This window comes from Seriola dumerili, unplaced genomic scaffold, assembly GCF_002260705.1.
Source record: "Seriola dumerili isolate Sdu_G_001 unplaced genomic scaffold, Sdu_1.0 BDQW01000056.1, whole genome shotgun sequence".
In the NCBI taxonomy this organism is placed as follows: domain Eukaryota; kingdom Metazoa; phylum Chordata; class Actinopteri; order Carangiformes; family Carangidae; genus Seriola; species Seriola dumerili.
The window spans coordinates 3262689-3285134 of NW_019174311.1; the positions used below are offsets into that span (position 1 = coordinate 3262689).

At 39.6% G+C, this 22446-nt stretch overlaps 2 protein-coding genes across 2 annotated transcripts in view; one reads left to right on the top strand and one right to left on the bottom strand.

The window, feature by feature from the left end:
* Positions 1-1100, top strand: part of LOC111219054 (band 4.1-like protein 1) — a 44735-nt gene extending 43635 nt beyond the window's left edge. The window contains exons 24-25 of the mRNA XM_022741633.1: positions 646-762; positions 875-1100. Coding sequence (XP_022597354.1) covers positions 646-762; positions 875-880 — 123 coding nt within the window. The 3' untranslated portion in view covers positions 881-1100. The remainder of the gene's footprint in view (positions 1-645; positions 763-874) is intronic.
* Positions 1101-5400: 4300 nt separating this feature from the next.
* LOC111219202 (contactin-4-like) overlaps positions 5401-22446 on the bottom strand; it is a 55953-nt gene continuing 38907 nt past the window's right edge. The window contains exons 11-22 of the mRNA XM_022741815.1: positions 20734-20861; positions 18416-18591; positions 15632-15749; positions 13486-13644; positions 13123-13272; positions 12638-12708; positions 11913-12147; positions 10509-10624; positions 10082-10268; positions 9004-9116; positions 7730-7898; positions 5401-6859 (exon numbers count right to left, since the gene is read on the bottom strand). Coding sequence (XP_022597536.1) covers positions 6768-6859; positions 7730-7898; positions 9004-9116; positions 10082-10268; positions 10509-10624; positions 11913-12147; positions 12638-12708; positions 13123-13272; positions 13486-13644; positions 15632-15749; positions 18416-18591; positions 20734-20861 — 1714 coding nt within the window. The 3' untranslated portion in view covers positions 5401-6767. The remainder of the gene's footprint in view (positions 6860-7729; positions 7899-9003; positions 9117-10081; positions 10269-10508; positions 10625-11912; positions 12148-12637; positions 12709-13122; positions 13273-13485; positions 13645-15631; positions 15750-18415; positions 18592-20733; positions 20862-22446) is intronic.

Consider the following 22446-nt stretch of genomic DNA (forward strand, 5'->3'; position numbering starts at 1 on the left):
TTTGATTTTGATTTGATCTCTTGCATTCAATCTGTCATGCACATATATTTAAAAACACAAGCTCACGTCAGATCAGATCAACATTAGCTTACTTCACTCATCTCAGACACTGAGCAAATACATTAATTCAATAAATGAAATATGAAAAAACAAACAAGCAAACCAAAAAACAATTGTTCTTTTCCAGTAGTCCAGCTAATGATTATTTTCATTAATTTAATTTTAATCTGGTTTTTACTTTCTTTAGATTAATTCTTAGAATATAAAAACAACAACATTGTTTGTTTTCCAGCAGTGCAAAGCCCAATTATTTAAAATAGTATAAGACAAAGAGAAGCTGCAAATTCTCACATTTCAGAGGATGGAACTAGAGATGATTTGGAATTTTTCACTTTTTTAACATTTCTGCTCAAAATTAATGAATAATTTGAAATTATTGAAATGATATATCGATTATTGAAATGGGCTGATTCTTTTTCTGTTGATAGATTAATCACTTATTGTCTATTTATAAGCACAACAATCTTGGCTCAAATTTGTACTGGAATTCAGTCTGGAGCTGGAAAACACCGAAATCAACAGAAGTATTTAGAAAAGTTGCATGAAGTCCTCGAGGTATAAACACAGTTCACTCTTTCCTTGCAGGCTCTGGCTATTGCAATACAGGAAGCCAAGCAGCAGCATCCAGACATGCAGGTGACCAAGGCAGTCGTTGTCAGGGAAACAGAATCGTCCACTGAGGACCGACACGGTGTATCAGAGGTATAGGTGCCATCTTGACTCCAGAGGATAATATCTGGCCAGGTTTTAGCCTCACAACCTCCTTTGAAGTGCAGGGATTTAAGGTCGACTGTCTCTTCTCTTTTATCTGCAGTCCTGATTTGCTGAGACGAGAGTGCCCCCCTTTGGACCAGATGTGTCAGTGCCAGACCTGAAATTGCCACCCACCATCCCTACTGATAGACTACTGCCAGTGGTGCTCAAATGGAGGCTCTTGTACATGTTCACACACACACATATACACACACACACACACACACACACACACACACACACATGCACAAAGCTGAACCAGGACTCCTTTCCAATCCTTCTGTTATGTTTTTATTCAAGCATTTCACTGTTGAAATCGTTCACTTTTAGTGGAGCAGTTTGGCGGTGATGTTGCAAAAAAAAAACAAAAAAAAAAAAACATCATTCATGGTCTTTGATCGGTCGACATTTATACCACCAAAATAATTCCAAACGTCTGGAACAATTAAAGAGATAATCCAACTAAATTCCCTGCAAAGCTCTCAGGGCCTCTATATTCAAACCACTTGCTTCAGTACTCCTCAAAGGTCAAAGGGAATTAGCGTAGAAGGGGCTTGTTTAGATAATCTGTGCACTCATTCACACTGTGGAATAATCAAAGGTCACGTGTCATATTGGTCCCCATCCCAAGCAGAAAGTATCATTTGGAAAATTAGGAATATGTGAAAAAAAAAGTGGCCATGAAAAGTGTCTTTTACATGTCTGTCATGCTGTACTTAATAATAGGAAATCATCAGACTCCTGCTGTGTGTGCTGAAAAAAAAAAAACTACTGCGTGTGCTTACAGTTTCTTAATAAGTCAAAGAATCCATTACATGTAGCTCCAGTACTGTTGAAGCATCTAGTGAAGCAGGGTTTAGTGAGAGCAGAAGAAATTCAATGTTCATTTTTCCCTCCTGCGTCGCCTGTCAAATGAACAAATGAGCGCCGTCCCACGTCCATTACACTGACAGATGAGGATGCACTGATTAGCCAGGCTCATGCTGTGCCCATAGGGTCCTCTGTTGGTGTTTGTTCAAGTGTTTGTTAAGGAATAAAGTTGGAGCTAGTCTGATCCCCACACCCCCCTCTATCTGTCTCACTTGTAAGACTTTACTGTAAAATGTATTTCTCCACGAGGTGTGCAAGGGCAAGGTTCAAGCTGCTGCATCGTGCTGGACTTTGATTGGACGTTTTGAGAGTTTCTGCATATGTCTCTGGACAGCAGGAGCTGTTAATACACACAGTGTACCTGTTGTATTTATTCAAATGGTGGCAATGTAGTTTCTGAGCATGCTGATGTTCCAGGGTGAGCCCAGTTTCTCTCCTCCCCCAGCCTTTAGACGTGCTTTGAGAATTCAGCAGGATAGATACCACTATGGCCATTTTGTATAGTAAGTACATAGAGTAGACTCACACCCTTGTTCAAGTCGCAGAACGGGCTGCTGCATCACTAAAGCTAGTATTTGAGATAATATTTGCATGATCATTTCTTGCATTATTGGATTGTAATTGAGTAATATGGATATGGACTCATAAGAAGGACGGATCGCGATATCCAGGATCATGAAGGAAACACAGTGGTAAATCACAAAAGATGTAAAGGCCGAAGTATTCTCAATCTGAAGTCAGATCTGAGCTCTGACACGTAAGAAAGGAAATGAAGCTTCCTGACAGGAAATGAAGAGTATTCATCATAGAAAGTGGGAAATATCAAGCACACAATGCGCTCGGTTGTTTGTTAATCGCCACATCCAGCGACGGCACAGTGGCGACAGTTTGTTCGATCAGTTACAACCTTTTTTAACTCATTCCCAGCCACCGGTGCTGTTTCATATACTTTTGCCCATCAGTTTGCTTTTAACTAAATTTCCCCATGAAGGAATGTAAAGTAGGCTATATATTTTCAGTTGTGGTGACGGATGTTTTTCATAGCTGGTTATTCTACAGCAAATTTTCTTCATGGTTTAAGATTCTCTGCTGAAATGGTGTCATGCATCAGAGCCCTTCCAATACTCTTTCAAACAAAGTGCAGTGTTAGAAATAAATTAAAATAAACAGTAGGGGCATCATCTTTGAACTTTTAGTTGTGTGTGATTTGGTACATGAATGTTAGAGGGATGCCATAGACATGTAATGTGCCAAGTAAGGTAGCAGTCAAATTGTACAAACTCTGATTTTGTATGAAATAACTTTATATGAACAAGCTACTTTTAATTACACAAGTGCCAGAAAGTCAAACACATAAACTTGACATGGCAAAGTTTTCCTTTAACTATGGAGTCTTTAATATTACCTCTGTGCAAAAGGCATTTTTTTATACAAAAGTCATGTACTTCAGTAAATCAGTACATGCAGCAGCAAAATCATTCAACTGAGAAAAGACGATGTTAAAAACTGTCATGTCAGGTTTATGAAAGTATTACTGAGGTGTAAATTTGGCTTTCAGACACTAAACTTTACAGTTAATATTTCACATGTGCAGTGTAACTCCTGTTGTGTTTCATATTTTGGTTCCAAATCCTTTAGAGTGATGGTGATCTCATGGATATGGGTGTCAAACTGGAAGGTGCAAAAAAAAAAAAAAAAAAAAAAGACAAAAAATAATAGAAAAAAAAGAAAACAATGCAGCCATGCATAATACCTTGTACTGTATTTTTGGTGGCGTTTGGTGGATTGTGACGATGTCAAATAGTTAATGGCCATGGGTTCCATGTACACTAGGGGGCACCAGTTACCTAAAAGAAGAGAGCTTTGCAACAACATTAAGCATTACCCAGCTGAAATCCTTCTCACTATCGTTCACTAGAGGCAAAATTATCCAAATCATCCTTGGATCAACCTGGAAGGTCAAACTTACCTCCCTGCTCAAGGAAATCTGACAAGTAATAACCAGACTGTGATAAATGGCAGCCACTTGGCTGTAGCTGAGACACTTGGTGCCAAAGTCTGATTGGACGACCTCTGGCTGACCCTTAAACCTAGCCCACTCCTCTCTGTACAGAGCCCTCCTCCTGCTCCTCCTCCTCCTCCTCCTCCACAGCAGCTTCATCTCCTCTGCTCTGCTGCTCTCCATTGCTCGGTGCTGTGTCTTTGCTGTACATTGTATTTGCGTTCCTTCGAAATGAATAAAGAGGAGAGAAAAAAAAAAAAGAAGAAAAAGATGAGAGGAGAATCTCTCTGTTTGATCTCTACCGAATATCTGTGTCTTATTATGGCTGGAATGTGCATATTGTCGTCTAGGCCCAATAATGGAGTACAGCTACGTTTTTTTCAGTAACGGAAAACAATGCAATATAAAATTAAGTTTTACGTTTATATATCAATAGTTTATTTTAGTTTAGTTTATTTAAGATGAGTGCAATGAATGCACACAGGGTTTCTTTTTCAGATGCTGCTAATGCATCCTACAGCTCAGATAAAGTGTTAGTATCTGACGTGTATAAACCCCATCTGCTTTAAAACTGACACACACAACATTCTCACTGGTGTTTGAATGTCTAGGAAAATGATTGCTATGATAGGGGGAGTTATATAATCTATTTAGTGGGGTGATATTCAGATGTAGGGCATTGATATCCTGCCCTTTCAAGCTTCTTCTCTTCACAACAGATGACTGCTGATTGTTATAGCTCACTGTCATGCAGACACAGCACAGAGTACGGAACAAACTGATGAGGCCAGTGGGTGGAAAGATCACTGCGACAGCACCAAACAAATCTCAAGAAGGTGACAAACTCAGTTTATAGGTATGGATCCGCAGATATTGATTGCACCTATGAGTATCTGTTTTCACAATATTGATCAGGAGCTTCCATGGAGGGATAACACTAACAGGCTCGTGTGATTTGAAAACGGAGATGGGCCCCACAGTGTAACGATGACCCTATGCACAGAAATAAAGCTACAGCAGAGGGGCTTAAAGAGATTAACATTCACTAAATTGAACTGGCAATTCACACTCTGAAATTGCCAAGTCAAGCCCTGATCTTTTAATTGAATGGAATAGGCTTCATGCAAGAAACTCCAAATTTAACAAAGAATTTCAAGTGTTCTTGAACAGAGAAATGGACTGGAAGGCTTTTCACACACAGCTACAGAAAAAAAACGTTTGGTTAAACCGATTTCTGGTGCAGAGTTGATGACAGTTTAACTTCCACAAAGACATGAAGACATTAGCTGCATGTTCACACTCTACATTATCTATTATCATGATGACTTAGATAAAATAAGGACTATAATATAATCTGACAAACCTTGACATACAACTGTGAGTCGGGTTAGGGTGATACATTAATATAAACTGACTCCGGCTGGTAATTTTTCAGCGTGACCTTGATGTCAAGTTAATGAAAGATGTAAAGGTTTATTCATGATCTTAGAAAAAGCAGTTTGACAAAGATAAAAATCATCAAAGTCAAGGTCCACTTGTTGGCTTTTTCCAGAGCAAACTCCATCCGCTGAGGTGGACCATAAGTGCTTTTTACTTCCCACTGCCTGGCCTGATGACGAAGGAGCTCTAACATTTGAAACAAAGGACGTGTTGCTCTTCTATGACATCAAAGAAGTAAATGGAGGAAAATGGCATTATGTTTATTAAAAGCAGGTTGATCCATTCAGACATCCTAAGCAAACGTAGGTACGTACACTGACCAATCTCATGCCAAACAGCAGCTGACAGTAAAATACCATCCCTACTAAGTAATAAGCTGCCACTTGTACTGTATTACAGTGCTCATCATGAAAGACATAGGAGAAAGGCATGTTGTTTCTGAGCCCAAAACGCCCAAAAATATGATCTACAAAGTAACAAAAGTGAAAAAATCTGGAACATACTCAGGGTACAGTAAGGTCAGTTATTCATAAATTATAGCATGAGTGAGCCAAAACACAATGTGGATAAAAACAGAGGAGGAAAATAAATAAAAATTTCCTTGAATAATAAAAACATGGATAATAATCATAAGACTTAAGGCTCATTTGGGACCTGAGGATTTCATACATACAGTGTACAACAATGTGGCTCACACAATGCTCAGCGTGCCTTTGTTACACACTTATCATGGATGAGGGAGACATCGATTCAATCAACACAAGCCGATGGAAGCCATATTGGGGGGGGGGGGTGTACGCGCTGCATTTTCTCACAATGATACAACAGGTGGAACTGAACCTTGTTGGCTCAATACCTTTGGTTCCAGTCAGTTTCATGGCAACTCTGAGGTTTCGATGTAACGTGGTATAACATAAAAGCATGAATAAAATCCAGGCAAAGTTACAAAGGTCCCAAATTCTGGTTTGTCATAAAGCAATGAGGCTTAGCTCCCTGTTTTCTTTTTTTTTTTTCTTGCAAGGATTAGTAACAGTTGGTTTTTCTTTTGAGAAAGTTCAGCAAGTTTCTCAAAAACAGTCCAAAGAGAGAGGAGGAAAATGACTTCAATCCATTTTTTGTCTTAAGTCAAGCTTAAATATAACTTCACTCATTTGAGAATGAGTTGCTTTAGCTCTCCTCCATCCCCAGTTAAGATACAATCCCATCATCCGAGAAAAGTCCAGTGTTACATACATATCCATTTAACAAAACCTGCACAGTCCCACAGAGAAAGCATATACACATCCTACTGTGCATCACACAACATCGGGCCTCCATGGTGAAATCCATTTGAGAATCCCATTGGTTAGAACGGAGCATTGAAAAAAAAAAACATCTTCAAAGAAACTGCAGTCAAGTCACGGTGTCCTTTCAGTTCCATAAACACAACTTCTGAAAGAGCCACTTCCTTTCAGTAACTCCTTTAGAAAGGTAGAGGAAAAGAATCTTCCTCACAAAGAGATCTTTGTAGTCGGAAGAGGAAAGACACAGTAGGGTAGGGTAGGGAGCAGGTGGAAATGCTGCTGTCAGTCTCTTCTTGTCTTTGACCTGCTGTTTCACCTCTTAATAAGCAGCTGTAGTGCCTGGGTCCTGCACACGTTTGTCATAGCACAGTCCTGGCTGTGAGGATTAGGGCTGCGAGGTTAACCAAGGGATATGCAGAGGCCTCTGGGGCTGCTCCTATGGGTGTGGAGCCTGAAATACATAAACAAATCTTATTCTTAATGTGTGGTGAGATCAAAAAATGCATGAAAAAAAAACAACAAAAAAAACAGTTCTTTAAACATGTGTTAAACATGAACTCCATGGTTTCACATAAATCGTCACAGTACAAAACATGACCAACTATAGCTTAAGAAACACATTCATGCAGAGAACCCTGTGGTGTGAGTCCATCATTACATCAATAGATGGCACTGGTGCGCTACACTCAATTATAGGACAACCTGACTTTCAAAGAGCTCGACCAGTGAGGGGGGCACAGCAACAGCCATAGTTTGATTAAAAGGAATAATCCACTTTTAACATTCAGCTTCTGGCAAAATTCTTTGCATGTCTGAGTCCATTTTGTTGTTTTATGATATATACTTCTCAGTCTGTGGATAAGAGACTGTGTTTTACTGCTAAAGATAAAAGAGAGAAATGGCTTATTTGAAGACTCACTATTTTGCGCCAACATTTAATGGTAAAAAAATACCTCATAAATATCAGAGATACCAACTTATCTACTGACAGCAGCCTCAAAAGACCATAATACTAGCAGCTGCAGAATGTGTTGTGTTTAGAGTACTGGAGTATATTTTTACACTTGCACACTGGTCTTTGATGAATACCAACAATGTCACAGTCTTTCTCTGGGATTTCTTGGAAATCATCTCCAATAGAATAAATCAGATTAGAGAGACACCAAATAATTCCTTACATGCTCTACACAACAGTGTACTGGTATCTGCAGGTAGATTTTTTTTTTTTTAACACAGCTGAATACATAGCGTCTTTGCAGTGACGTCTCACAAACGGAAGACAGACATCATTTTCATGTTTCATGTGTCAGGATAGTCCCACCTGCTATCTTGGGGATAGTTATCTGGCGGCTGCTGCTGCCTTCCCCGCCCTCACTGAAGGGTTTAATCTGGATGACGTAGTCCTGGTTGACTGGCAGCGACAACTCCAAGGAGGTGGTGTTGGTCTCCACCACACTGGGCCGGCTGTGTTTGTCCTGGCTGTACATCACCTACAGGAAGCAGAGAGGGAAAGATGATGATAATGTGAGGCATGACACAAAGACATAACTCTCCTCTCCTAGCATGACGTATCGTGTGAGTGGTTTCAGAGTGCTCTTGTCGATGCGCTGACAAGTAAATCTAGCTTGTGTTTCTTTCAGAGACATCCATGAGATGTAATGTGCTGCCTCTGAAACCAACACGGATGAATCTAAGTAGGTATCTACACATGACTGTGTTGGATCACCAGAGGAGAGAGTGCAGGAGGGATACACTTAGAGCAGAGATGCATCAGTCCATATGTTTCAGCTGCAGCTTGACTCTGGGCTGTGGAAGCAGTAAGGCCCGCTTTAAGGTGACGCCTTTGGTGAGATGAAAACAATGTGCACAACTGCAGGTGAGTAAGACAGAGACCCACATTTTCACATTCTAAATGTAGGAGGCTGCAAATTAATATATGTACATATATTATTTGTTTGTCTTATCTTATTATGGATAAGACAAAAGTCACTGCAGAAGGATTCATAACAACCTGAAATTCACTCCCTGAAGTAATTATCAAAACATATATTGTGTAAATGAAGCTGCTTTGACAAGTCAAATGTCACAATGTGGGAAGATGACAATCAATCAACTGTTAACATGTATAAATATTTCCTGCTTGGACTCCCCCGTGAGCAACAATTTAAAAAAATTGTAGATATTGTGAATATATGTGTAAATATAAAAGGTTGTAGGGATTGGGGTTATCAAGGATTTGTTATTTTAAGGAAAGGAGGCAATTTGTGGAGGACATCAAAAATGTAATTAATATGCAGCGGCATATTATACCAAAACAAGTTCAGGATGAAATAGGGCTTCGTGTACTTCCAAATTAACTGCAATTAACAATAGTGTGAAGTTTAGACGCTTTCTTACTTCAGTGTATTCATAAATATGAGTGCAGTCAAAACCAGCAAAAAAACAAAACAAAACACTGTGCTTATATGGAGTAAATGGACCAAGTGACAGTCTGTCAGTCTCTGTTATGTTGCAATCTATAAAACCACTCATTCATCAGAGCTGCAGTCGGTTCAGTTTCAGCCCTCTCTACTGGAGGAGTGTAAATCTTTTTACCTTATATCCTGTGACTTCTGACTCGTTCTCCAGAGCATGTACTTTGTCCCACCTCAGGATGACCTTGGAGTTGGAAGTGTTCCACATTATTTTGACCGGGGCTTGACTAGGCGCTGGAGAAAGACAACAAGCTTCCCAGTCAATAAACAGTAACACTCAGCATGAAGGAGATTTCTCCTCATCAGTTTATCATCTGAGAGCGGTGACTCTCAGAATACACTGTGTGTGATGAGACACGCGAGGAGTGTGTAACATTAGAACTGTGTTGACAGTAAAAACGATTGTCCTACACAATCATAAGAAGCTACACATCTGCCTGAAAGTTCAAGGTTCCCTGTGAAGTTTTTTCCCACTAGCGGCTCCATGGAGGGCCGTTCTGATTACGTGGCCCCTGTTTTATTTGCATCTTGTTTTCTTCGAGCGTGTGCATGAGAATGCCGATGGCATGATACACACACACACACACACACACACACACACACACAAGGGTGGTAAAGTGTTTAGCCATAAAAGAAGAAGGAGAAGAGCAACGGGTGAAAATGAGATGCAGAGGAGAGTTGGCTGTTGTTTTTAGGGAATCCTGCCTCAGCTGGAAAACGTCTCATCATTTGCCAGCTTGGCCTGTATGTCAAATCACCCATTGTGACCCTGTTCACATTGGTGCAGTGCCAAGAAACAAAGCAATGTGCTCGCAGAAGGAAAAGGAGGTAAGAGGAAGACTGCTAGCTGATGTAAACTAAAATAAAATATTAAACAAAATGTCTCTGTAAATGATTTATGAGAGAGTAAATACTTTTAACACATTTTTAGGCCTCAGCGATACACAGTGTATTTTGGTGAGAAACACAGAATGTAAAAGCACAGACAAAAACTCCACATGGCACCTTTAAGGTTTCTCTTCTTATAGTGAATATTCAGTTCTTCCACTCTAATTGGGGAAACATTATTAGTGAAATATATATATACACCAAATGGACCATGAACCCATAATCAAAGAAAAAGAAGAAGGAAAACAATGCACAAACACACACACACACATACACACAGTCAGTCCCCACAATATGTTGTGTGTCCTTACGTGGTTTCTTGGTTGTGACATTGACTATGACACTCTGTGGACCCACTCCAGCGCTGTTATAGGCCCGGAGGGACATGTAATAGGTACTGCTGCCCTCCAGATCCCTGATGAGTACTGAAGTTTTATTCCCCACTGTCCTGATCAGACTGGCTGTGTCCTGCTTTTCCCTCTCGCCCCAGTACTGCAACTAAAAACATAGAAAAAAATACCCAGGTTATTCTTGATCAGATTTCACCTCATTTGTAACTGAATATCTCCATCTGTAACTGTGCAGTTGTGGGCATGAACCCTGCATATATCTATACAGTATGTCATGCTCATATACCGCGGTTCACTTCATGAATGAATAGTCGTACAAAACACTAATACAAAAAGGTTGTCGGCACTATCCACTATGTTCTGTCCTGCTGTGTGGGCATGTGTTGACCTCATAGCCCAGGATGCGTCTGCGGTTGTTGCTCCAGGCCAGCGGCCTCCAGGTGACCTCTACCTCGGACGCTGATACACTCCTCGCCCTCAGCCTCCCCGGAGCTCTGCTGGGCTCTGAAAAACACACATAATAGTACGAAGACATGGATTCAGTACACCCACATCCACAATATAACTTATTGAATGTACTGTAGCTCTATCAAATATAGCCGCACTCGTGTGTAGGGAGGAGTGAGCGCTCCAACACTCACTCAAATAGTGTGATATAACGTTACCTGGTTGTTTACGGGATAACAATCCCCTGTGTAATGTAGTAATGTAACTGTAGAGGGATTAGCATAAATTGAGAGGACTGTATGTTTATGATGGATATGATGGAAAGGATACCTGTGCATAGTCATCTTCTTTTTAGGTATCCTGTGAACATGTGTACATGGATCACATGTAGAGAAATACTGTTTCTGTTAAATAACTGAGGGGGTTTTAAACTCTTCTAAATTATCTCACAGCTCAAAAACTATTTTAATTACTTAGCCAGACAAAAAAGCGTTCATGTACATGTAATATCTTTCAGGTTCTGTGGCTATGTGTTTTACAATAAACAAACCTTGGGCAGGAAAAATAATTACCTTTCACTTTCCTGATAAACAGACTTTTTTCTGTTGTTTGTGTTAGCGACAAACCGAAACCTGCTAACGCCACCACTGCCTGCAAGTGGATGCAAGGCATTAGTCTATCCACTTAAGAAGGTGTCGCAGCTCCTGAAAACGCGTGTTCATCTTAAGTAGTTCTCTGTAATATTGCAAACATTCATGAACTCAGCTGACCCGCTTAATCAGAGCTGAGTGGATGTGGTTGATCTAATGAAATTGACAGTTGTTTCTCAACATAAGCAGACCACCCACCGGCTGTCACCACAGTTTGATTCAAATAATGCTAAACCCCAACTTGTTCACGGCAGTGTGTGACATCACCTTCTGAGATCAAACAAACAGCAAACTGCTGAGATGAGCAGACGAAAAAACACATATATAGAAATCTCCCCTGTGAAATAACCAAAACTGTTTTAACTTTGGCAGAAAGTTTTGTTTTCATGTGGGACTGCATCAATATTAGTAAGAAGCTGATCGAGGAAATATGTTTCCATGGCCTCCAAGTCTCTGGAATCCAGGATTTTAGATCCAGTTCATGCAACACAGAAGATCTTCATTGATTGGTACATGGCAGTGGGTGTTTAAAATGACATTATGACAGTTATTAAAACTGAATTAAAAATAAACCTGATAGAAATCAGACTAAGACTAACCTGATGCTGCATTGTTGCGGACACAGTGTTAGAGTTGTTGTACATTCACAGAGTGAAATTAAGACATGCTTTGCTTTTAGTTGTAATAGTACCCACCTTCCTCCGCTGAGTGGATGGTGGTAACTGGACTAAAAGGGCCTTCCCCCTTGTTGTTGTAAACCCCGACTTTGACTTGGTAGGGGGAGAAGGGAGGGATGCTCTCATTCTTGAAGACATATCTAGAGGCATCTGGGGACGTGACAGCGGCCTGCATCCAGCCTTGTGCCCCAAGTGGGCGGAAAGCTACCACGTAGCCAAAGCCTGGACCGCTCTGCAGCTCCTCAGGAACAGGCTAAGGAGGTATGAGATGACTCAGAGGGATGACTCAAGATGACTGATATTAAAGATATTAATACCTAAAAGTACTGCAGCTATGCATGGATTAGGGCACTTAGGAGAATAGTGCTGAGAGTGGTACTGTACTTGCAAGCCTTGCATGAATTTATCACTGTCTGGTTAAGTGGTTTTATACTGAGGTGAAATATAACAGAGCTATAAGAGAGTTAATCTTTGTATATTCCAGTTTCACATTGAAATGACTGAATGACAAAAGTGATGCGAGAGATCCAAGTCAATGTAAAACTAAAGTGGTACAAACATTTACCCAAGTCAATATGTCATTACTGTTGTGTTTGATTGATTTGATCAATATCAATTGGTTGGTATTGTACATTTAATATATTGTACAAAAATAAAATACACACACACACACGCGCACGCGCACACACACACACACAAACACACACGCACACACACAAACAATTTAATGTATGCCTGTTTACCTCCCATGTGATGACCAGCTCTGAACGCCCACCACCACCACCATTCACTCTGGCTGGGGTCACCCTGGGAACTAACAGATGAACACAGTGGTTGTATGTAGCAGTTTGTTTATTCATGTATCTGTCATTTGAAATGAAAATATGAAAAGTTATTATGATTAGTGTGAGACCTTTCTTGAATTCATACTTAAATGTGCAGCATATTGGAATATATGCTATATATGGAATATAATATGAAAAGTCCACACCTTATGAAACCATTAAGTTCTGTATTTAGTTAGAGGGTGTTTTAATGGGGTGGCCATTGTGAGACAGCATGCTTCTTTATGTTTTTGTGTTAATGCATAGAAATATTCATGTGTGTATGTGAAGGGAACTAATTGCCACCCTGAAGCAGAATCTCTCTACATAAAATGTGCATAATTTGCAAGCGATTTGTGTCACTGTTGTCAAAAGAGAAAATATAAGAAACTTGAGATCCATACGCATTTCTTTGGTGCGGGCCTTTTTGGAGGGTTTGCTGGGCTCTCCTGTTCCTATGCTGTTGGTTGCCAGGACTCTGAACTCATACTCCACCCAGGGACTCAAGTCAGTGACAGTGGCTGACAGCTGCTTCCCCCCGAGCAGCTCAGGAACTGAAAGACATCACAGAAATAACCTTTCATCAAAGCCCTGCAAGATCTGCCACTGAAACTAAGCCAAGCTGGTGATGTGTTATTTACTGTCATTTTACGTGTGGTGTTTGAAAAGGATACCAGTCACACCCCCCTCACTCTTTTTTTTTTATCTACTCAGTGAACTTCACACTCACATAACCTAAACCACACTGTCGGATGAAACCAGCCTACCAGTGGTGACGGCTTGCCACCCGAGAGAAAAGGGCGTTCTGGCCTGGATGGTGTAGCTGAGGATGGGGCTGTGGTTATCCATGCCCAGTCCCCAGGACAGCGAGGCAGTGGTCTCTGTCATCTCAGTCACCTGACAGTCTACAGGGGGGCCAGGGGGACCTGGAAGGAGAATTTGTCACAGTTCACTCACAAGGGATGATATATACTGTAGAGACTAATGAAGAGAAGAGGAACCAAGGCACAGAGGGTGGATAACAGCTGCTAACACCTGCTGAAGCTTGAGTGCAACACTGAACTACAACCAGTCCGAACTCAATGTTTGTTACATCGATGGTGATGTAGAGAAAAGTCGACAAATCGAGACAAATTCTGCAGCATGATTTGTTTTAACAAATGTAGTCTATCTTATCTCATTGTCTTTATTCCTAAAGAGCAGTATTTTCACTATTACAGATCATGACACGCTGTACAGAAATGGTTCCCAACGTGGGAGTCAGAGTCAAGTGTTTGCAAGGTAAATGCCAGGGGTCGCGAGATGATTAACAGAATAGGAGAGAAGAAAAACATGAAGTTATTTTCTGAAATTATATAAATTTTTCTCTAATCTTTGCTTTTTTGAGAATAACCAGATGGTTTGACCTCTTCTTCAGATGACTGAAATGAAACAATCTTTTTTATAAAGAAAAATCACTCTTCCCTACAACTCAATGAACAATGAACATACTGCACTGTATGTAACCTGTGATGAAGGGTCATGGTTTTTATTTCAATTTTAAGGGGTCAGGAGTCAAAAAGGTTGTGAACCACTGCCATACAGGGGTTTTATGTGGGAAGACAAAGGTGGAATGACACGTCTGCATCGCGGTGCACAACATGTGCCTCCCACATAGAACTACATAGATACGGTGTTCATTGTCAGGCCATAGCTTTTTAATTAGATACCTCACAGTAACTTCGTTCACATGCTTCCATTAATGTTGTGTTATAGCATATTAATGGGCAAATTATGGCTATACATTCAGCTATAGTACTTTTATGGCATTGCATTAACATGCTTTCACCCAGTGGGGAAAAGAGTGAGATTCCTGGCTAGCAGAGAGTTTGTTTCAGAAATGGCTGTGCTAAATGTGTTACTGCACAAGATGAAAGATAGTGGATAACTGAGCTTTTCTCTGGGATCTCCATAGCTGCCGTAGCCCTGACGTATAGTTACATTTTTCAGGTGTATGTCATCTAGGCGTAGCAACAGTGGCGATGTGTATGCACTCTGTCATTATAACCTTTTAACAAAGGCTAAGCTAGTATATATACTACAAAAATATCTGTCTTCATATCTGTACTTGGGTCCTACTTCCATCCATACGCATCATACATGCTGTTAAGCAGCCAAAACAATAACATAATGCTTTAATCATGTTACTGAGCAAATCAAATAATAAAACAGGAAGTCTAAACTGAGTCTAAAAAAGCTTTAACTATAACTGTTAATGGTCCAGGTGGAAATCAATAATGGAAATATAGTGGGAGGGTTAGTGCAAAAATACAAGTCAGAATTGCAGTGCATATTGCATGATTTTCATTACAAGCTGGAGGTTTCATGTATAAAGCCCAGGTGAAAAAAAAATTGGTTTGACATGTCTATGATAAAAAAAAAATAAGAAAGCTATTGAAAAAAACTGGCCATAATAGCTCCTTGGGTTATACTGCACATTTCTTTTTTTTTTAAAAAGGACACATGGGAGGAGGTCCACAATAAATTTAGTATCTATGAAAAAAAAGACAAGTCACATTGGGTGCCAGGCTCCAATATCAGATCATGAGGTAGAAATATTACTACAAAAATTTGGTCGTTGAAGTTTGATTTATTACCTCTGTGAAGGAGGTTATGCTTCCACCCATGTCTGTTTGTTGGTTGTTTGTTTTTGTTTGTTTGTTTGTTTGTTTGTTTGTAAACAGGATTACGCAAAAAAGTACTGAACCGATTTGCACCGAACCTGGTGGAGTGACGGGCTAGAGAAGAACCCATTAATGATCTGGGCAGATCATTTACTACTAATCAGATTTTTTTTTCTCTTAAATCTGGTGTGTGCTGTTTGACATTGGTTTTTGGCGGAGGTTTTATATGTGGCGTGTTGGGCATCCTTACCTCTGACGACCACATCCGTGGCAATAGAGACACTGTCCACCTTGGTCTGAACGGCACACGTGTATTTCCCAGCATGCCTCAGTTGAATGTTTCGGATCATGATGTCACCAGCTGAGCGCTGTCAGTGCAGAAGTTAGGAAAGAAACAACAAGACGAGTAAGGTAAAACTAGTAAAAGAAAAAAAATCCTGAAATTTAGTTTTGATCAACTAAAAGGACTGTAGAAACAAGTGCAATGTCAGAGTGATTTCTTTTGGCATTCAGTTTATTACATTATGGAAGAAAAAGGTACAAGACAAATCCAGGGCCACGCCAAATGACTGAGTGCAGGTTTTCATGATCATTTATGAAGACGGTTCTTTGTGGGGAATTAAAAAGCTTCTTTCAGCTCTATCCCTTTTATTCACTCTGATTCCATTTACTCTGCAGACATCCATTCAATGCCAAATGCATTATTAGCTTTTAACTTTAAAGTTAGTGCTAATGTTAAGTTGATGTCTTATCTTTGAAAATAAGGGACTGTGAAACAGGATGAGGCTCAGTAATTACTTTGATGTATAATCAGGGACATTTTATACGGATAAAAATTCAGTTGCTTCAAGTAATTCACTCTTTGAAACTCCCTGCCATCATTAAAATAATAAAACTAGGGATGGAATGGGTCACAGATCTCTCACTTTTGCAAATTTTATATACAGCAGGAAAAAGGAACCTCCTAGCTTGCTTATTAAATTAAGTTAAAGTTTAAGAAGTCCTACAAAATACAGTAATCATATAGTAGATGACATTCTCTGTCCATTGCACATCACACCTGTATCTACAAGGCAATGTGATGTGATGATTGTGATGATTTATTGGGTGAAGAGTTACATGAAAACACTGAGCAAAATACTAACTGCAATATCAGATAATTACAAAATGTACAAACATATTCTGGTATTTGATATTTACAATATTTGAGAAGCCAGTACTGAAAATGCTGACTGTGTTTCACTGGGGTTTGGCATTGCATCCTTCAGTCAGCCTTTTCAACTCCCTTTCATCTTAAGTAATACAAGCACACTATATATTCAACGTAAGGTATTTAGTGTCTTACCTAAGATGGAAAGTTTATTTCTTTTTCTTAAATACCGTTGTGCTTAAACTTTTCTCTCCCACATAGACACCACAACTCCCATAATCTTATGACAGTGGTGTGACTACAGCTCTGGCAGCAACAATTAGCCCTATAAAATGTGAAGAACATGTTTCTATTTAAAGCTGTACAAGAGAGAGGGGTTGTAGCCAGCAGTGAGGTTGGTGTCAATACTGCTAGAGGCTCATAGTTTTCATATTGTTAAACATTTGCAGGAAACAGTATGTTCTTTACCAGCTGACTTAAAGGATGCTGCTGCAGGGTTTTATCTTTTTGATAGTAAAAGTGAAAATAACCACAGCTCTCAATTTAGAATTGCACAAAATCAAGTCTGTTGATTCTTCCCATTTCTGAGCTGTAAAGCAGTACTCAAGCAGCTTGTGGCTTTATGTTTAGTCCAGGTGTAACATTACAGCCTTAAGCTATAGCAACCCTTATAGCGTATAGCTTTTATTACCCTAAAAGCTCTATGATACATTCAGGTTTTAATCTCCTTGAGTTCACAGCAGACTATCAGTATAGAAAAGCATGTCATAGCCTGCTCTTACAGAAGTTCTCTTTCCATATAGATATATATTTATATAGTGGAAGAAAAGACCTGATAGAGACCAGAGTTAACTGGAGACAGCTCTTAGTGAATAGCTCCTTTAAGTAATGTGATCATCCACCGTTAATATGTGACTAGTGTCTTCACCACAACATGCGAGGGTGAGGTACGATGGAGTCAAGTGTTAAAAGGAACCGCAGGGCTACATGCAATTATAAAGCTCTTGTTGTTGTTCATGATCATGTTGGATGAAAAAAAACAAGAGGTGATAAAGAAGCCAAGACCTCATAATTTCATTTCCTAATTAAAAGAAAAATATATTTGGTGTTAGATAATCAAACGTAACGCACGGCTGAGCATTGCATAATGAATTTCTTAGTTGCTGCTTTTGTCAGTGGAGGAGGAGTTATTAACAAGCAGAACAGGCAGCACAGAGCCCTCTTGTTCAGTCAAAAAAAAAAAATCTCATCTGTCTGATTCATCATGAGCAAGCATTCAATATATTGCTCCTTAAAAGATGTAACAGAAATTCAGCTTTAGAGAAATGAGACATAAATGTGTTAATGATCATTTTAATGGACTCCAAATAACTCCTAACTTCCTTATGAGTCACTGTAAACTACTGCATGTGTGTAAATTTCATCTGTATCAAAAAGTGAGAATGTGGAACAAGAGATTCTGATTATTATAAAAAGTGAAACCACTCACATAGCTCATTCACGCGGCTTTTATCTAAGCCGAGCTTCAGATGCTTTTTAAAGTTGTAGATAAAGTTGTAACTACACGGTCAACATGTTCAAACGCGAACATACAGGATGCCATGGAGATACTGACGTTCTTCTTTTTTTACCTCAGGAAATGTTACTTGGCCAACACAAGTATCTGGTGCTTCTAATATAATATATATAAATATATATGCCTGTAGCTCTGCCATAAAGAAGATTCCAAAGTTCATTTAAAGAACTCGACATAGAAACTTGAACGATGGTGATCTGAAGGAGATGTTCATGTGCAGCTTCTAGGTGGCAACATATCCTATTTCCTTCATGTTGTACCCTGGAGACATGGAAACACAGAGGATGCAAATATATGGATGAACTTACCCCACCAACTTTTTCAAAATAAGCCCCGTGGCTTCCAAAGTGGATGAGCTGCTCGTTGAAGAACCAGGTGAACTTGAGGTCCAGCGTGGGGTCATGAGATACCTGGCAGGGCAGCACAATGCTCTCACCTACGGTAACGTCCAGATGACCCGCTGGACTGGTGATCACAGTCGGCTCTAGAAACACAGAGCACCAAGTTAGAAATACCCTTTTCCAGACTGTCTGCAATATAGATGGATACACACATTCAGCTAGCTTGTTTTCATTTCCTTATGTTCTTTATGTTATCAGAAATAATTGCAAAAATATGCCACACTCTAAAACAAATCCCGTCCCAGATGTTAACCGAACAAAATAAATTACTTTTCAGTCCGCCAGTGAGCTTATATTGCATCTCTTTCTGTGAGTTTCATAAATCAGAGCATGGTCTTGCGCAGCAACTAAACAACAACAGAGGCAAAGTAAAGGAAACAAACAAAAGGAAAAACTCAGCCATTATGGCAGGTCAGAAGTGAGGCGATAATTTGGCTTTGTTTGTGCAGAGACAAAAAGCCATCCTGTTCCATCCTCAGCGTGGTGTGCATCAACATAATCTGTGGTCCTTCTCAGCCGGGTGTCTCATTCAGCAGCAGTACAGTGCACCACAGGCTGAGAGGCCCGTACACCCGTCCACTGTGAATTATGCATGCATGTCATAAGCATCTAATGGACAGGCAAGCCGATGCAGCATGTCAGGGGGAGTAAAGGTCTATATTCAGCTCTGTCAAAACAGGCCAGCTTGTTTATCTCATTTATCTCTAAGGAGAACTGAGCGGTCAGAGCGGTGCATTCCAGGTGAGTCTTAGGAAAACTTTGGCACCAGATGCAAAATGAGAAGAGCAAGACTTTCTGCTCGCAAAGCTGTCATTGCCTGATGCTGATTTCTTGTTATGGACTAGAAGGCAACATCACAAATTGGCTCCCTCATTCCCCATAGTTTGCGCTGCGCATGGCGATTCTCATTCTTCCGATGGCCTAATGACAGTATATTTCAAACAACCATAATGAGCAGATTTTATTGTATAGACCAGGGACAGAAAAGACTGGATTTTAATGTTTCCATTTGAATTTGCATAGGAATTGCTGGAATGTGTTGCTATGTCTGAATATCCCCAGTGCGTCTGCGGTTCATTCAAAAAGTTGAAATAATGGGATGAAGTGGCGGCTGACATCAACTCCTGGTGAAATCTGAGGAACCATTTATAAACCCCTGCTGTTTACAGCAACTGATGATAGAAACATTAATTTAGTTGTAGCCCTCATCAACAGCAAAAATATATTTTGAATTTAACGTACGCTTGTAAAAATCTCCTTCTCCAAGTACTTATGCTTGTGCAGTTGAGTTTGTACTTGAGTAGGTACTTTAATAAATCCTTCCACCACACACCAACATTCGAAACACACACATAAATGTACAGTATATAGCGAATAACAGCTGCGTTCGTACATGTAAAAAGGCTGAGGCAGAAAAAAAAAAAAAAGAAAGCAAATTGGGCTTCTATGCAAGCCAATTTGCAATTCAAAAAACTTGTGAAGAGGAATCACCAAAAGGCATTTTAATAGAGCACTGTTGTTGACGCTGCTCTTTAGAAAGACCTAGAAAATTCATTGCACTGCAGAAGTGTGTGATTTAAATGGATTGAAATCTTAAACAAACCGAGCATGGCTATGAGCCACTGTGCAAAAAAAGTATGAATTAAACATCGAGGAGCATGAATGCAATAAGCCTCTTGTCTCACTTCCTCCAGCCACTGCCACTCAACCAATTGGACTGTATATGTGTCAGGTAAGAAATCTTAATAGCAACTCTGCCTCACTGTTTGTTCATCAAGTGTGCAGTGAAGTCAGTGTTAGTAAATTTAATTCCTTTGCTTTGTGTTCCTCCAATAATACTGTCAACCGTAAATGATGTGTTAGTTTATTACAAGAGCTGGATAAGAAAACCTGCAGGGGGCATGGTGTTCAAATGGATCACACAAAAGGGTTTTAACAATTAACCACTGTATCAAAGCCAGTCCTAAAATACACAACAAAAAGCTAATGTTTTGTATATTATATGTTTGGTGTTAACGCATTCGTATTGCTTGGTATAATAGAGATATCATCTTAATAAATGTAGATTTTTGTTGTTCTGTATTATGTGCTGTATCGCAGAAGACCACTAGTTGCCAAGGTAACAGCTAATGGGGATAAAATAAATAATACACGAGCAACATCCAGCTGCCATTTACAGTACATCAACAAGGGGCTGAAGCCAAATCAAGAAAATAACACCTTACCTTTAACCAAAAGGCTTCCGGCACTGCTCGCCACTCCAAACTGGTTTCTGGCCACACACGTGTAGAGTCCAGCGTCCATTTTACTAACATTGGAAATCCGAAGGCTGCCATTATCCAACACTGTAACTCTGTGGGGGGGTTAAAAACAGTATTTAGGTATATATACATGTATGTCACCATATTCAGCGAGGTGACAGTGCATCAGTATTAGATTAATAAAGCACAGTGCAGCCCTGCTCTTGTGGAAGCCTGCGTGGTGGTCATTTTATATTCAAAGGCGCATGAAAATCTATTCTAAATGAGCAAGTCCTGTGTCCCGCAGCATTTAACTTCAGCCTGGAGTTTATCTCACTGAATTTTAATTGGCTTCTTGCGCTTCAGAGTGACAGAAGGAGAAGCTCAGTGTGAGGAGTTACAGTTTGATTTCTCAGCACTGACTTGATAAGAACAGTGTAAGATCACTGTATGAGAAGAAAGTCTCATTTTCACTTCATTGTTTCTTTTCACAGCAACAATTAAATTCATCTACGACGCACCTAGTTTTCTTCATTTTGTTCACCTGCTCATATTTAATCCAGATAATCACAGTATTATATTATTTGTGCTTTTTAACTATGAAGCAGAACTGCAACAGTAAATACTGTATGTTTTGTAGGAAACGGAATGGAGACCGGATTATGATTTCTATTAATGTAATGAAGATATTTTGCTAATTTAAGTCCCAAATAGTTGATACTGAACATATCAGTAATGTTTAGATGCTCACAGCACTTGGTTAAAGTCTGGGGAGAGATCGTGGTCTGGTTTTATACAGAAAAAAATCCACAGTGACTTTGAACACAAAAAACATAGCCTTTTCTTAACCTTAACCAAAGTGCGTTTGTTCTCTCAACCTCACCACAGATGGGACTGCAAATCCCAGTCTCTAGTGTGATAGTTGTGTGGTTTGTACACCCACCATCCACCCAAACCACCTCCTGGTGACTCTGCTGTTCTTCAGAAATGCAAGCACTTCATTTTATCCAAAAAAAAAAAAAAAAAAAAAAAAGAAAGACATGAAAAACAAAAAATGTTGACTCTGAACATAATCCAGCCTTGGGTTCAGGTTTCCTAAAAGACATATTTGCTGGCACCAGTTTAGTCACATAAAAATTTAATTTCTAGAAGAGTTGTTTGTCTGTTATCTAGAGTGCTGGAAGAGTAACATGAGGGCACAAATTTCTAAGATGAAAAACTAAACTAAAGAAATGTTGATGTCCCCTCCAGGAGCACTGAAAAGATTTGTGGGGGATGAGTCCTTAAAAGCATGTCAGTGTCAACAAGGCCTTGAATACTGTGTGTACAGAAAAAACGCACAAAGAACTTATGAGGAAATATACATAACTCCTATCATTTTGCCCCATTTTGAGCAAAGTCAAGGCTAGAGGATAAAGAAAGAAAGAACGCATTTGAGAGGGAAACTTGTTTGATGAGATGCACCCAAATACTTTATAAAATTGAAATGAACGACAGGGTCACAGGTGATTGAGGCATACAACGAAAAAACATCAAATGTTTGATTGATTCTATTTAGCATGATGCTAAAAAAGCATTCCTTTACTTAAGTGACAAACTGGCTACACGCTGCACAGAGTACTCAAAGCTGAGAGGGATTTATTCATGTTTTCAGCATGCACACAAAACATTATTTCATCAAAACATTATCAGATATCA